This window comes from Danio rerio, chromosome 2 (assembly GCF_052040795.2).
Source record: "Danio rerio strain M-AB ecotype USA chromosome 2, GRCz13ab, whole genome shotgun sequence".
Classification (NCBI taxonomy): Eukaryota; Metazoa; Chordata; class Actinopteri; order Cypriniformes; family Danionidae; genus Danio; species Danio rerio.
This window is the reverse complement of record NC_141022.1, coordinates 27,016,224-27,032,846: the sequence shown is the minus strand read 5'-3', so window position 1 is coordinate 27,032,846 and position 16,623 is coordinate 27,016,224. Positions and strand designations below refer to the sequence as shown.

General features: G+C 35.5%; 2 protein-coding genes across 2 annotated transcripts in view; one reads left to right on the top strand and one right to left on the bottom strand.

Moving 5' to 3' along the window:
• csrnp1a (cysteine-serine-rich nuclear protein 1a) overlaps positions 1–16,623 on the bottom strand; it is an 811,199-nt gene that overhangs the window by 431,914 nt on the left and 362,662 nt on the right. The gene's annotated exons all lie outside the window — the stretch shown is intronic.
• On the top strand, positions 763–11,424 carry LOC147846344 (uncharacterized). Its single transcript, XM_087240815.1, has 17 exons — positions 763–1,132; positions 1,992–2,300; positions 2,970–3,197; positions 3,866–4,093; positions 5,437–5,694; positions 6,518–6,612; positions 6,729–6,776; positions 7,254–7,632; positions 7,776–7,946; positions 8,040–8,128; positions 8,357–8,390; positions 8,768–8,862; positions 9,324–9,371; positions 9,506–9,884; positions 10,056–10,232; positions 10,343–10,431; positions 10,576–11,424. Exons 1-17 carry the CDS (start codon positions 1,015–1,017, stop codon positions 10,702–10,704), a joined length of 2,874 nt encoding a protein of 957 aa, XP_087096941.1. The 5' UTR covers positions 763–1,014; the 3' UTR covers positions 10,705–11,424.

Below are 16,623 nucleotides of genomic sequence, written 5' to 3'. Positions count from 1 at the left end.
TTAGGTTTTCCATGTAACAACTAAAACCGCCAATAGGTGGCAGTAAGACACTGTCTTAAGACATTTGTTCAGTAACAAAGCAACGGTTGTATTTATGAATAGGTCAATGAATCGACTCTCTCACGATTCAAAAACGATTTAGAAACGACTAGACCGATGATGTGAACGCCAGCAGGTTGAAATGATGATTATAATTGTGGATTAAACATCTCTGTCCACATTAATTGCAGTGGATTTTATTGGGTTACAAGAAAAGGTAGGAAATGGTTTTAACTGCAAACTGTTCTGATTCATGCTGAATGCTAACACTGTCAGGGCATTCAGTCAACTAACTTTGTGCTAATAGTCAATATACTGTAGTCCCCGACTGCACTGAGTGAAAAATACAAATTATGAGGCAAAGTGGATTCAGTGGACAAAATAATTTAAGGCCATACTGCAAAAATGAGTAACTTACACCCTAATGATGGTTTTAACAAAACGTTACTAACGTTACAGATAAACCTCAACCACATTAGTGAGTTTAAAAAAGAGTTTTTAGAGCAAAATAATTGTTTTGATTAAAATAAATTGTTTTCTTAAACGGTTAAAAACTTGCCTATTATTTATAAATTTATCATGTGAATACAAAAAGAAGACTCGAAAAAATGCATGACAAATTTGAATATGCTGAGCGATTTTATTGAAGCTCTCCATCAACACCCCCCCCCCTCCACACACACACACACACACACACACACACGCACACGAAAAAAGCCACTAAAATGATTGACTATTACTTTGTATTGAATTTTTTATGAAGTTTTAAACGGGACAATCACGTTGCAGCTTGGTTTTATTGGAATTTAGAATGTCACGTTTCATCAAGTTCTAAAGATGACGTTTTGCTGAACAGGCGCCATTACTCACAATCCACTGTAGTGTGAAGATATACGAAGACTTTCTTCGTCTTTACTGACAGTTATTTGTTCGTAGATTTGTGCTTTTTAAATTGGTAACTATTTACTCTTTAAAATGTTTACATTACTCGGAGTAATTGCTTTAGTCCTGCGGGGAAGGACAGAAAACAAACCCCACTCAGATCGAGAAGAACCCGTGGAGAAAAACTCTCCACCCACGATGACCAGTGATGGTAAACCACATACCGATGCTATAAGAACACCAAAGTCTGCATATAGGGCCCTACACTCGCTATCGTGGAAGTTTTTTATTATTAATTTTAAAACTTTATTTGTTAAGTTTTGTTAATCAGTTTTATAAAGTCTGTAACATACAGTCAATGTGTATCTAAAGTCGATTTAGTATATTTCTTCAGTTATTCTCCATATTTCCAAACTAGCACGTCAAGTTTCTGGACAAACTTTAAACATTTAGATCAAGTTTGCCTGTATACAATGTTTTTATTATTATTATTATTATTATTATTTTTTAGCTCAGGACAGTTTTCATCACAACTCATGTGCAGGAGATCTTTTGGTTTTATGCCTCATATATATGAAATGAATGAGCAGTATCTAATTTAATCAGCTTCAATCTGTATAGTAGTAAAGAGGCTGAATAAGCTGCTTTGAGAATTTCAATTCTGATTTAATAAATATACCAAAGTGAAAATCTGTAATGCAGTACAGTATAATAGATATTGTATTACAAAATTCAGAAATGAACTCAACATCCTACAGTTTACAACATACAGTAGCATACAAGTTCATACTGTCATGCATTTACACAAAACTGAAATTCATTCCTTTAAGCTGAATTTAAGGTGATGTTTTATTTATGATGAAATGACATGGCAACTTAATTATTTACTAATAGGAGCTGTCAAAACACAAGAAGCATGACAAACACATCCATGCATGTTGAATCCACAAAACTAAACTTCACATAGTCACTTCATAATTGTTATCATTCAATAATATGGCTAAATGATATTTGATTTATAAAATGTGAACAAAACAATCCTTAGTTTTTACATATTATTTCTCTTTTAGGTCGAGATATTGATGATAGGACTGAACACCTGTCATCGGAGGAACTAAGCACCAGTGGTTGTCCAGTCCATGTTGACGACCACAGTGATGTCCTCCATTCTCCCATCACTGCACCGACCCTCCAAACTCCAGACCATGCTGCAGCTCAAAGTGTTGACGACGTCCCTACAGCCTGTGCCACGTCCGACTGTAGTGAGGATGATGTCCTTCAAGCTGCAGTGCCTTTGCTAGCTGACTTGTGTGCACGTGTTCTTCAGGACACTGAGCCACAGTCATGCCAGCAGCAGGATATGGAGAAAACTGTGACTGGTCAGTTTGTTCACTTCCACATTGAGTAATTCAATGAACATGCACAGATTAGACGGCAGTTTAACAGCAGTGTAATAATAAGTTTATGAGAAAAATGGCAAAACCTAAAAGTGCTTCTCTGTTTTGTCAATTGTGAATAATAACAGATTAAAACATTTGAATAAATGCCAGCCTGATTAAAATAATTAAAGAACTGGAAACACTTTACTTTAATGTTTGATTAGTTAATGTTATTTAATGTATTTGCTAACTAGAATTAAGAATGAAAATATCTTGAACAGCATTTGCTGTGAACAATGACAAATACTTACATTTCTTACCCATATTCAAAAAAGAGCAAGACAAACAGTTAGAAAAGACAATCAGCTAAAAATGATTGTACAAAATTAAGGAGCACTCTGAATATTTATTGATTTCCTTCATTGACAGAGATGTGTTTGTCAGTGCAATATTTCAGTATTCAGAACACGACTGAGCATTTACATCCAGCAGTGTCACTTTTTCAGTGTATGTTTGTTTGACTGCGTTTTACATTTATAATGGTGGGCTGCAAGACCCCAAGTAATCACTTCAAAATGTACAGCTTGCAATAATATGGCAAATTAATCTTACAATTATCAAATGTGAATAAAACAATCCTTAGTTATTACATATTATTTCTCTTTTTAGGTCGAGAAATTGATGATTGGACTGAATACCTGTCATCGGAGGAACCAAGCACCAGTGGCTGTCCAGTCCATGTTGACGACCACAGTGTTGTCCTCTATTCTCCCGACTGCAGTGAGGATGATGTCCTTCAAGCTGCAGTGCCTTTGCTAGCTAACTTGTGTGCACGTGTTCTTCGGGACACTGAGCCACAGTCATGCCAGCTACAGAATTTGGAGAAAACAGTGATCGGTCAGTTTGCTAATTCACCATTAAGTAATTCAATGAACATGCACAGATTAGACGGCAGTTTAACAGCAGTGTAATAATAAGTTTGTGAGAAAAATGGCAAAACTTAGAAGTGCTTTTCTGTTATGTCAATTGCGAATAATAACAAATTAAAAAATTTGAATAAATGCCTGCCTGATTAAAATAATTAAAGAACTGGAAACACTTTACTTTAATGTTTGATTAGTTAATGTTATTTAATGTATTTGCTAACTAGAATTAAGAATGAAAATATCTTGAACAGCATTTGCTGTGAACAATGACAAATACTTACATTTCTTACCCATATTCAAAAAAGAGCAAGACAAACAGTTAGAAAAGACAATCAGCTAAAAATGATTGTACAAAATTAAGGAGCACTCTGAATATTTATTGATTTCCTTTATTGACAGAGATGTGTTTGTCAGTGCAATGTTTCAGTATTCAGAACACGACTGAGCATTTACATCCAGCAGTGTCACTTTTTCAGTGTATGTTTGTTTGACTGGGTTTTACATTTATAATGGTGGGCTGCGAGACCCCAAGTAGTCACTTCAAAATGTACAGCTTGCAATAATATGGCAAATTAATCTTACAATTATCAAATGTGAATAAAACAATCCTTAGTTATTACATATTATTTCTCTTTTTAGGTCGAGAAATTGATGATTGGACTGAATACCTGTCATCGGAGGAACCAAGCACCAGTGGCTGTCCAGTCCATGTTGACGACCACAGTGTAGTCCTCTATTCTCCCGACTGTAGTGAGGATGATGTTCTTCAAGTTGCAGTGCCTTTGCTAGCTAACTTGTGTGCACGTGTTCTTCGGGACACTGAGCCACAGTCATGCCAGCTACAGAATTTGGAGAAAACAGTGATCGGTCAGTTTGCTAATTCACCATTAAGTAATTCAATGAACATGCACAGATTAGACGGCAATTTAATATTAGTGTATCAATAAATGGTTTGATTCATTTACGCTTCAGTTAGGGAGAAATGTTTAAAATAGCTTCTTTTTTATGATTATTATTTTATTTAGGAAAATCAAACATTTAAAACTGATTTAATAAATGCCTGCTTAGTTTCAAAATTGGAAACACTTCACAATAATGTTCCAATAGTTCATGTTAGTTAATGTATTTATGAAATAAGAATTAAAAATACTTGCACAGCATCAACATTTACTAATGTATTATTAAAATCTAAGGTTATTTATTTAAAGAGATAGTCCACCAAAATTATAATCTTCTATCATTTATTCACTCTTGACTTGTTCCAAACCATGTTTTGCTGTTTTGTTGAACAGAAAAGAAGATATATTGAAGAATGTTGAAAGCCTGTAACCATTGACATCCATAGTAGAAAAAAAAATACTATTAAAGTCAATGGTTACAGGTTTCAACATTCTCTGAAGCATCTTCTTTTCTGTTAAAAAAAAAACAAACAATAAAAAACTCTGAATTGTTTGGAAAAAATCAAGGGTCAGTAAATGATGACGGATATTACGGCTGTATTTTCTGTACTACTGTACTACTATAGTTGAAGTAAGAATTATTAGCCCCTCTGAATTATTAACCCCTCTGATTATTTGTTTTCCCAATTTCTGCTTAACAAAGAGCAGATTTTTTTCAACACATTTCTAAACATAAAAGTTTTAATAACTAATTTCTAATAACTGATTTATTTTATCTTTGCCATGATGACAGTAAATAATATTTGACTAGATATTTTTCAAGACACTTCTATACAGCTTAAAGTTACATTTGAAGGCTTAACTAGGTTAATTAGGTTTACTAGGCAGGTAAGTTAGGGTAGTTAACCAAGTTATTGTATAACGATGGTTTGTTCTGTGGACTATCGAAAAAACAAAGTAGCTTAAAGGGGCTAATAATTTTGTCCCTAAAATGGTGATCAAAAAATTAAAAACTGCTTTTATTCTAGCCAAAATAAAACAAATAAGACTTTCTCTAGAAGAAAAAATATTATCAGACATACTGTGAAAATTTCCTTGCTCTGTTAAACATAATTTGGGAAATATTTAAAAAAAAAAAAAAATCAAAGGGGGGCTAATAATTCTGACTTCAGAATTCTGACATTTTGGGGCTACAACACCCCAAATACTCACTTCAAAATGTACAGCACACTTTAACATGGCTAATTAACATTTCATTAAAAAAAGTTAAATAAAACAATCCTTAGTTATTACATATTTTTCTCTTTTTAGGTCGAGATATTGATGATAGGACTGAATACCTGTTATCGGAGGAACTAGGCACCAGTGGTTGTCCAGTCCGTGTTGACGAACACAGTGATGTCCTCCAATCTCCCAGCACTGAACTGACCCTCCAAACTCCAGACCATGCTGCAGCTCAAAGTGTTGAGGACGTCCCTACAGCCTGTGCCACGTCCAACTGTAGTGAGGATGATGTCCTTCAAGCTGCAGTGCCATCAGTTCCTCAGGAGAAGGAGAAAACAATTTTCGGTAAGTTTGCTACCTTGACACTCATTCAGTAATTCAGTGAACATTTACAGGTTTACTTCAGTTTAGTAGGGTGTAAGGATAAATAGTTCTGTTCAATTTTATTACAGTTTGAAATAAAAAAAACAAGCAAAACTTAAAAAATGCTTGTGATTTTTGTTTACCGTTTATTACTATTAAAAAAGTAAAAGTTAGAGGACTAATAGCGTGACAAAAGGTGAATTCTACATAAATCAATATACAAATAAATTAGAATATATATTAGGATTTTTCAGTCATTAAAAATAATGGACAATAATTATTAAACCTTTGCTGCATGAATAAAAATAAAACTAAAAACTCTGCCAAATGTTATCTGACAGAAGAAAACACCAGTAACATTTACGTTTATAATGAAACATTTTTCACCTTTATTCAGAAAATGCTGAATTCTGGAACACTGTGAATATTTGTGAAGTTGTTGTACTCACTCTTGTTCATTCATGCACACAGATGTGTTTGTCAGTGCAGTGTTGCAGAAGAGCACTACTGAGCATTTACATCCAGCAGTGTCACTTTTCCCCTCAAATGTCTTTTTGTCCATATTTTGTACACACTGACTGAACTTAAAGACCTTTACCAAAATGGTTAGGTGCGAATAGTTAGACCCCTACAGTTTAGTGGGCTGTGCTTCAGACTGACTTCAATATACAGATTGTTTAAATGTTGTTGATAACTAATATTCAGCTAATTTGTCTTTAGAAAATAAAAAGTAGCTCTTAATTGGATTTAGTAGTAGTAAGTGCTGTCACATTTTATTCCCTCATCTCTGATTTCTCTTTAACAGTCATCAATTCACGCCAATATGAAGTTGGTGATGAGCTCGGTGAAGGAGGTTTTGGAACCGTCTATGCAGCGACTCGTTTGGATGATGGACTTCAGGTATGGATCTGAACAGCAATATTAATCTAGCCAATCATTTTTGTCCTGTTATTCTGGTCTCACCATTGCCTTTGCTCATAATTCTAACACATCCACTCTTTTGTTTTGTTGATCAGGTTGCAGTGAAATACTGCTCGATGTTCGACACAACGTTCATCCGCATTGTAAGAAAACTCTGTTTCTCCTCTGTTCCACAATTTTACATTTCAAACACGTCATGCTAACATTAAAGGATGAGTTCACCCATAAATAAAGTTATGTTATTAATTACTTTCCCTCATGTCATTCCAACCCCCCGAGACCTTCATTCATCTTCAGAACACAAGTTTAAATATTTTAGATTAAATCCTAGAGATCAACTCTACATACAAAGCTTCAATAACACTTTTAAGACTAAAAAACAAAGGTTTTGGTTCCTTTTCTGGACTTTGAGCATCTCATTGCTATTGATGAAGGATGAGGGATTTGTGTTGCTAAGATGAAAGAAGCTCTCAGTGTATTGAAACAACATGACGGTTTTTAATAACATAATTGGGTGAATTAATTCTTTAATCACAGACAGCAAATGATATTTTAGTAGACAATCATCTGATTTCAATTCTTTTACCACTGATTCATCATAAAAACCTTCTTTCTTCTAGGATGGTTTTGCTCAACCACTTCCAATAGAAATTGTGCTTCAAACCCTTGTGAATCAAGGCCCAAGGGTTCCTGAAATTATTGAGCTTCTGGACTGGAAGGTGGAACGTGACTTCTACTGCATGGTCCTGGAACGGCCCATACCCTGTCAGCCCTTGAACAATTTCATAGAAAGCTATGTTGGGCCCATTGATGAAGATGACATACGGTTCATCATGAAACAGGTCGTATTCGCAGCTCAAGCTTGCTGCCAAAGAAAAGTGTTACACCGAGATATCAAGCTGGAGAACCTTCTGATCAACCCGGACACCCTTGAGGTCAAATTGATTGACTTCGGGTGCGGGGATATCCTCGAAGATGAGGCTTACACAGACTATTCTGGTACGTATAATCCCTTTAAACTGTGGTGATGACTTGAGCTCTCATGAAGTAATTCACTGTTGTGAATCAACAGAATTCTTGCTTAGTAATGAATATTCAATTAAACATGCCTTGTTAACTGAAACAAAATCTCTTTCCTCCAGGCACAGCGGAGTATCGTCCTCCTGAGTTTCTGGAGACTGGCAAATACCACGGAGAACCAGCGACAGTGTGGTCTCTCGGAATAGTCTTGTTTGTAATGCTTTTCTGGAAGTTTCCAACAAGACGAGAACTGAATACGATCATGAATAAAGACATAGAAGGCCTGTCAGAAGGTGAGATCTTCATTTCAGCACAGAACAGTTGTAATTTGAATTACCAAAAAATAAATTTCAAGGTGATCATGTCTCTCTCTTCTTTCTGCACAGAATGCTGCGATTTTATGCGCTGTTGTCTCAAGATAGACCCCAGAGAGCGGATTAAACTGGAGCGACTCAACCGCCACAGCTGGATTAAGGTAAATACATGTTAATAAATTTGAGTATTTTTGATTTGATAAGTTAGTAGACAATACGCATTAGATTTACAGTTTTATGTAAAGTTGTATAGTCAGTCCTAATACACTATTTTATATTCATTCTTCATGTTCTTTTATGTCCACTTTCTTTACTTTAGGCATGTTGCCTATATTTGTTTTATGCAGGTTGTGTGATGACACTAAATATGATTTCTGTTTCTGTTTCAGACCAACGAAGAGAAGAAGAGCAGCGAAATAATGGGTCAGTTTGGTAGTTAACCCAGCACACGCATGCACACACACACTTTTATGGCAATGTCTTTATTAATGTCAATATTTAATCAGCACTCAAATGTTTTATGTGTTTTGTTTAATAATAGATGATAAATAGCACAACGGTTTTTCCACATTCAACAAGATTTCATTGTTCAATTGTTTATGTGTGTGTGTTGAATATATATATTTTACATGAAGCATATATATTTCTATAACTACTACAGTTCATTTAAACTGTCCTGTTTTGTGTGAATTTAAGTACAAATATTGAGTGCGTATATGAATCAGACAATAGTCTTGGATTAAATAAACTCTCTACTGATTGACATTTTATATCAACATCTTTGATTTTTCTTTTGACAGTCATCAACTCATCCTCTTATGAACTTGGTGTTCTGCTGGGTAAAGGAGGCTTTGGACTTGTTCAAGCTGCAACCCGACTAGAGGATGGCCTTCAGGTATCATCAATTTTCATCAATTAATATCTAGATCACCGCTTTAAATCAGAGTATCAGATAAAAAATAATAGATAGATATATGATTCTTATTTTTGGGCTAAATTAAACTGCTACTTTGTTAAACTGTTCAGTGTTAATGACTGAAAATCAGCCTGATCTCAAGAGAAACTGAACTATTTTACCTTTTGTCATTTAGTGGCTAATTGGTATGAATTTATGAGTTCATTCGTATGAAAATGTATGATTTTTAAAAGGATGCGTGGCACCAAACTCCAGCCCTAAACCCAAATGTCAACCTGGATAAGCAAATCACAAGAATGAGATTGTACAAATTCATACGAATCAGCCACTAAATCAAAAAGTGACAAATTGCCATGAGATAGCATTGGACAAATGTGAACTCTGAACACAATAATTGTGTATAATTCTATAACACATGCTTTCTTTGTTCTGTTGAGCAGGTGGCAATTAAAACTGCCTACACCGAGAACGTCAAGTTCATCGACATTGTAAGTATGCTGTGCTCTTCAACTCTCATTCACTGTTTCACTTTAAGTATCTATAAATCACTAGACAAACTGTAATTGTCATCATGTTTTACATAATATCCATCCAATCATCTTAACAAATATATTTCTTCCAGGACGGCTATCCGGAATCACTTCCAATGGAGGTTGCTCTTTTAGTTCTTGCAAACCAAGAGCCCGCAATACAGGAAATAATTAAGCTTTTGGACTGGCGCGTGGATGAGGACGAGTACATCATGGTCCTAGAGCGGCCCATGCCCTCTGAAGAGCTGCTCTCCTTTCTCCTGCGCCAAGAGTCGATCATCGATGAGGATGGGGCACGGTTGATCATGTGGCAGGTAATATTTGCAGCTCAAACGTGCTGCAGACGCAAAGTGTTTCATCGCGATATCAAGATGGAGAACATGCTGATCAACCCGGACACCCTCGAAATCAAACTGATCGACTTTGGATGCGGGGAAATCCTCACTGATGCTCCTTACACAAGTTTTGCTGGTATGTATGATCCCTTAAACTGGGAATTGAGTCTCAAACTGTAGTGATGAGTTCACAATAGACTCTGCGCGAGTCAAGCTCTCACATAGCATCATAGAATGGAGTCCACTAATCGATTAATACTGTCGATCTGGTGGCTAATGACTAATGGTTAAAACCTCTCTCATTCAGGCACAGATGACTATGTCCCACCTGAGTATCGGATAACTGGCGAGTACCACGGTAAAACAACGACAGTGTGGTCTCTTGGGCTACTCCTTTATGTGATGATGTGTGGAGATTTTCCAAATCGACACGACCTGCAAATGATCAGACGTAACATCTGGACCAAAGATCACTTGACAAAAGGTAAAATCTCTATTTGGGTCAAGGAAAGAGGTCAATCTGAATAATACAAACTATTATTTATTAATTAAGTTGTGGAGTAAATCTGAGCTCTCTCTCTTCTTTCTGCACAGAATGCTGTGATTTGATCCGCTGCTGTCTCCAGATCGAGCCAGAGCAGCGAATTGAACTTGAGAAACTGAGTCTCCATGACTGGTTTACGGTATTATTTACATTCTGAACATTCTTTAATATTTGCACTCTTTTTTATCTTCCTAAATTTTCATAATTGTTTAAAAATCTTTTTTAGATGTTCTTTGGTTAATAATGCATTAAATAGCAGACCTCAATTTTGTTTTTGTTTCAGCCTGAAGACGTGGAAAGACCTGCACCCGAGAACCGCATCGTCCATCAGCAGTCAGAGGATCCCTCATTTTTTAATATTCCCTTCTTTTTACTTGTTAGTTTTTTCTTTAGATATTATTGTATATTTTAGTATGACTGATGATAGTAGTTTTAAAAAAAACATAAACACTTAAAAAAGGAAGTTGTAGCCAGCCATGACAGCAACCCTGTGCCACCTCAAGACCAGAAATCTTCAAGACCCCAGACTCAGGGACCGACTGATTCATCAGCTGTTACGGCATCCCCATTTTTTATTGTATTTTTTATTAATTTATTTTATCAATAAATATTTTTTTATTTTCTGGAAATACTAATGGTAGTTGTGCAATAAAAAATTTTTAAAAATGTTCGGCGACCATGTAAGCAACCCAGTGCCGAATGAAGAAATGCTATGTGAAACACACCATAGTGATGTGCAGAGCTCTCAACCACTGCAAGACGAATGCACAAAATGCACATCAACCATGTACATGGTACATGCTGAACTTTACATACAAATTACCGACATTTTTTAAATATAAAGTGAACAGGAAGTGTTTGTGGAACAACAGTGTTGCGACAGAACATAAAAGATCTTTGCCAGGGAACGCAAAACTTATTGCGAGGGAAAACAAAACCCTGGGAGGTAAAAACTTAAAAATAGATATTTTTCTCCCACTGAGTTTTTTTCCCCACTGTTATGTCCCTTCTGGGTCTCAGTGAGATAGAAGGTACCAAACTGTATGTTTAATGTTCACTGTAATGTGATGTTTACTGTTGTATTGTATGTACATTTTCTTTTTGTTCAATAAAAAATATTGCACTCAGAAAAGGCATCTCCATTTTTTCATTTCACTTCTTTTTTTACTACTTTAGTCTTAAACTTTACAAAATTACTAATGACAGTAATGCTATAAAAATAAATAAAATAATAAAAGGAAAAAAAGTTGTACGATGGCCATAATAGTAACCCAGTGCTAAGTTAAATTCGTCATTGTTTTAAATGTATACATTATATTAATTATTTTATTGTATATATTATTTAGAAATATATTAAATAAAAGCATATATTAGTGGTGCACGGCATTTACCCACCAGTCAACCTCAAACAATTTACCCAACAAGTTTCTTTTAATTCACCCAACTTTTAATTTCAGCATTAGTACAGTCCGCTAAATCAATAAGCTGACAATAAGACCTTGAAAATAGTGCCTTTTCAAAAATTTTATTCAGAAGAAAATTCTCCCTTACCAACTTCCGTGATAGGCAGAGAAAATATAGAAATAAAGAAACAGCTTTGGTTTGAAAATAACAGAAAAGATGTGAAGGTGGCAGATCTAATTCAGAAGAAAACATTGCATTGGTGCAGAATATACAATCCTTAAACAAACCTCTGAAACATAGTAAACCTACAGTATCTCTTGCCACACCATAAAGCATGGTCAGTGACTAATAGAGGAAACAAGTAATTTATGGATAGTGGCATTAATGAAGAGGCGGATTTAGCTTAAAACGGGACCTAAATTGAGACCAAATCCTAAGGGTTGATAAGACAATTACATTATCTGTAAACTTGGAGCCATTAATAGGTAAAGCGGCAGTAAGTAAGGCCTGTAAAGGAGTGGGAAGACATGACTTTGCCTCTAATTTGCATCTGGGAGCATTAGATGAGTTAAACCAAAACATAATCTTATGAATGTTAGCTGACCAGAAGTAAAACTTAAAGTTGGGTAGAGATAACCCCACACAGTTTACGATTTTCAAGTAATAGTTTAAGAATACTAAGAATACTTTACCATGCCACAGAAAGGGTGTAACAATTTGGTCAATAGACTTAAAAAAGCTATTTGGCAAAAACAATGGAATACGCTAAAATAAAAATAATAATTTAGGGAGATTTATTCATTTTTTTTCATCATAATTTATTCATTTTGACTGTGTTAATTCTTGCAATTAAGGAAGAAATGAAGATTGTGCCACCTTTGGGGTCAGATTTAGATTGAGCCAAAAAAGGAGAATAATTAGTGGAGAAGAGAGATGAAAGAGATCTGGTTTTAAACATCTTGGGATAAATGTTATACCAGATTTACACAGCCTAAATGAAACATTAGAGTCTTTAAGTTGCAATGCCAAAGAATTAAAAGGGTAACTCTCACTCTTCTGAAAATTAATTTTACAACCAGAACATGAGCAAATTTTGTTAAGAAAGGAAATGATAGAAGAAATGGCAGTGATCGGGTTACAGACATAATACCAAAAGTCATCGGCATAAAGTGATAATTCAGTTGCAATATCAGAACGGGAGATTCCTTCAAATGAAACAGATGAACGTCAGGCAATTGACAGTGGCTCAACAGCCAGGGCAAATATTAGAGAGGAGAGTGGGCATCCCTGCTGTGTACCCCGGCTTAATTTAAAGTATTGTGAATGCATACCATCTGTGGGTATGCTGGCCTGGGGTGAGCATATAAGAGATGAATCCATAAAATAAAATTATTCACAAGCCCAATTTTTTTAAATACAGCAAAGAGATATGACCATTCATCTAAAAGATGCTTTTTCAGCATCAAGAGCAATTACAACCTCAGGGACAACAGAGAAATGGTAGGAAATATTTATATATATAAAAGAGTATGAACATTAAAGAACACATGTCTCCTATACATGAAACCTTTTTGCAATTCAGATATACATATGGAATTATCTTTTCAACATGAATAGCCAACATTTTAGCATCAGCATTTATTAATGAAAAGGGCCTATAGGAGTTACAAGAGGTGGGATCTTTTTCCTTTTTTAAAAGTAATACTATGAAAGCTTGAGTCATCGTTTAAGACAAGAAGCCACGTTTTAATGACACTACAAAAATAGTTATAAACGCATAGAATTTAGGAAGGTGAGTGGGTTATGGTCACAATCTACAACAATCGGATGACAGTTTGACAAATAACTCTCGAAATGTTGAATAGCAAGAACCATTGCTTAAGCCTCTTTTTCAATAGCAGAATACATCCGTGGTGCAGATGTAAACCTCTTTCAAAAGTAACAAACTGTGTATTCCACTTTATCAGCAACCCTTTGCTGCAGAACAGCTCCTGCATCGCTTGCATCCACCGCTAGACTAAATGGCTTCTAATGAACAGAGACAGCCAACACTGGAGCTGAAATCAGTAAGGATTTAATATTCTCAAATGCATACTGGCATGCATCGGACCACTCAAACTCAATCGTCAGACTTAGGTGGTCAGTTACTTAGTTACATTTTAAGGCATTGGTGTAGCAAAACAGAGATGTCCGGAGTGCCTGTTTTGTCTTGTAGGTTTGTTTTGTTTAGGTTGTCCACGTGTATTTATTATGGTCACATGTTATGACGGTACTCAGCTGTTTTGATTCAGCTCAGCTCGCCAGTTGAAGTTTATTATCGTGTCCTATCTGGGCAACGCTTCTATGTTTCCTTCTCAATTCGTTGCGTTTGCTCATGTGTGTCTGTCTGTGCTCAAGACTGTGTGCAGGTCCTTCTCAGTATCTTTATTATCACGTGACAAGAGAACTCTCTACCCTACATTATCATGCAGGATACCTGCAGCGCAAGTGAGAGGTTGATCTGTGGCATCCACTTACTTACTACCACTATAAACTTGACCTCGCAGGCCGATCATCTTTAAACTCAAGTCATTTTTTTAAGTGTTCCAACTTGAGACTGCTGCTGCATAATGGGATGTTTCTTTACACAACTGTAAAAGTGCGCTTTAGCGATGTCAAAATGAAAGCAAATATTTTTAAGGGTTCTGCGTTTTATCAATTTTATAGCTTAGTTTTAATATTATTGATGAAAATGATATAATGATATGATATGAAATGATATTATAATATTAACTATAGTGTAGACTATTGTAGGACTGTGCAGTGTCTAACTAAACATTTTTTTAGGTTACTCCTAATATTTATCCTAACTGAAAAACTAAAGTGAAAGTGACTGTCAGTTGTGTCACTGCTAAAATTAATTTAACAGAAAACTTTTTCTGAGTTTTTCCCTTTAAAGCTCAAGAGAGTTGTATTTAAAGAATTAGTTAACCAAAACATGTAATGAATTAGGCGGCTGGACCTTCATGCCATCTACTAGTCCAGCCTCCGCCGCCACGTGTACACTTTAAAGGATATAAACGGTGCACCTGAACTGACGCGGAAAACCAGCTCTCTGGACTATTGCTTTAATTTCACATTTTTCATACTTTATTGCATTTTCATATTAAAAAATGTTATAATAAAAGATTAGTAATTAATGACAGAAAGAATTTTCAGTTTTGAGTAAACAAAACCACTGCAACTGCAACACCGGCGGTCTTCCCACCGCAGTTATAAAAATTTTCACTGTCACAGCCCTGTATAAACATGTACGAAACTGTGAAAAATATTCAGGAACAGTGGTGCTTTTTAAATCAGAGAGTCACTTGTCTTTCAATACAGCTAAAGGACAGCAAAAAGTGTGCCCAAAAAAGTTCTCCCCCAGTGATTCTTGTATCACCTCTCGTGAAGCGAAAAGCATCCACAGAATTTCTTCCTCTCTCAAGCTCAAAAGAGTATGTGAGAATTTATAGACCTTATCTGTCTGATGAAACCTCTCTAAAGCACCTTGACTCTCTGGATGATAAGCAGTGGAGATGTTATGTTTAATGGCGAGTCGTTTAAGCTCTTGAGAAAACGTTTGAGATGTAAAATTTGTTCCATGATCACTCTGAACCAAAGACCGTGAAAAACTTAACCAGTGTTTTGGTGATTGCTCTAGCAGTTAAAAAATGTAAAGGATTGGCCTCAGGAAAATGTGCAGTTGAGCACATAATCGTTAACAGGTACTTATTGCCAGATTTTGAATGTGGAAGAGGTCCTACACACTCGAATGAAATATGTTCAAATGCCTCAGAAACCATCGGAATTAGATAAAAGTGGTGCAAGTTGAATTTTTTGGTTGGGTTTCCCAACCACTTGACAAATGTGTCAAGTCTTACAAAATTGTGAGACCTCCTGTTTTAAATCAGGCCAATTTAACTTTCGCAAAATTCAGTCGTACATGTTTAAAACACCTAAATGATCAGCTGCACTGTTGTGTGCAAAGTCTAAAATCATGTCTTGATAAACTACTGGAATTACGATTTGGTTTAGTACATTCCAGTTTTCAGTAGGACTTGAGGAAACCCACTTTCTCATTAGAATTCTTCAGCTCTAGTCAAGCCAATTCAAAAAGTAAGGCAAGAGTAGAATTAGATTTTTGATCATCAGTTAACATCTTGGGACACAAAGACAAGTCAGTTGGGATGTAATCGGTACAAATATGTGACAATTTAAACCGATTGAAATGTTGAATGAAACGCGATACATGTTTTGAGCAGAGGGGGCGCTGTGTTTACAGGCATAATTCTTGCTTTACCTGCAAATAAGAGGGTCAATTGACCATCTATGTACACCCTGCTCTCTGGTTTAGGAAAAGCTTACCTCTCCACACTAGCCATCTCAATTTTTATCAGCAGGGGACACTGTAAAAGTGCAAAGATCTCAGCTTATGCCAGAAAACATAAATATGCTAATATTTCTTTTTAAAAATGTAAAATCCCAGCACAGTCACAGTTTTAGTTTGTTTATATTAATGAGCCTTCTTTAGTTTGTATTCCTTTATTTTTTTTTATTTTATTTTTTTTGGAATCTGAAAATACATTATATTTTGCAAAATTGTGAAGCATTTCAGAAAAAAATTAAAGGGTTCTTTACCTTAAATTTGTTTAAAAATTTTTTGTTAAAAATCATGACTAAATCGTGAATCGTATCGAATCGTGAGTCAGGTGAATCATTACTTCTCTATAAGTCAGCACAGCCTAAAGCATCCTTCTTAGTGTAACGAATATGGTAGCTTACCATTCATCCGCCCACCAGAGGGAGCTCTCTCCCGAATATTGACTGGGTACTTCCTCTGTGGTACTTCCTGGTAGCCACCATATAAAAGCACACTGCTTATGTGTGTTCATTGCGAAGTATTGCC

What these genes read in the sequence shown, in the direction of transcription:
- LOC147846344 (XM_087240815.1), top strand. Translation starts at nt 1,015, where the DNA reads ATGTTTACATTACTCGGAGTAATTGCTTTAGTCCTGCGGGGAAGGACA. An exon ending in GTTTGGATGATGGACTTCAG is followed by an intron (nt 6,613 to 6,728) that starts GTATGGATCTGA and finishes TTTGTTGATCAG; the next exon opens with GTTGCAGTGAAATACTGCTC. An exon ending in ACGTCAAGTTCATCGACATT is followed by an intron (nt 9,372 to 9,505) that starts GTAAGTATGCTG and finishes TATTTCTTCCAG; the next exon opens with GACGGCTATCCGGAATCACT.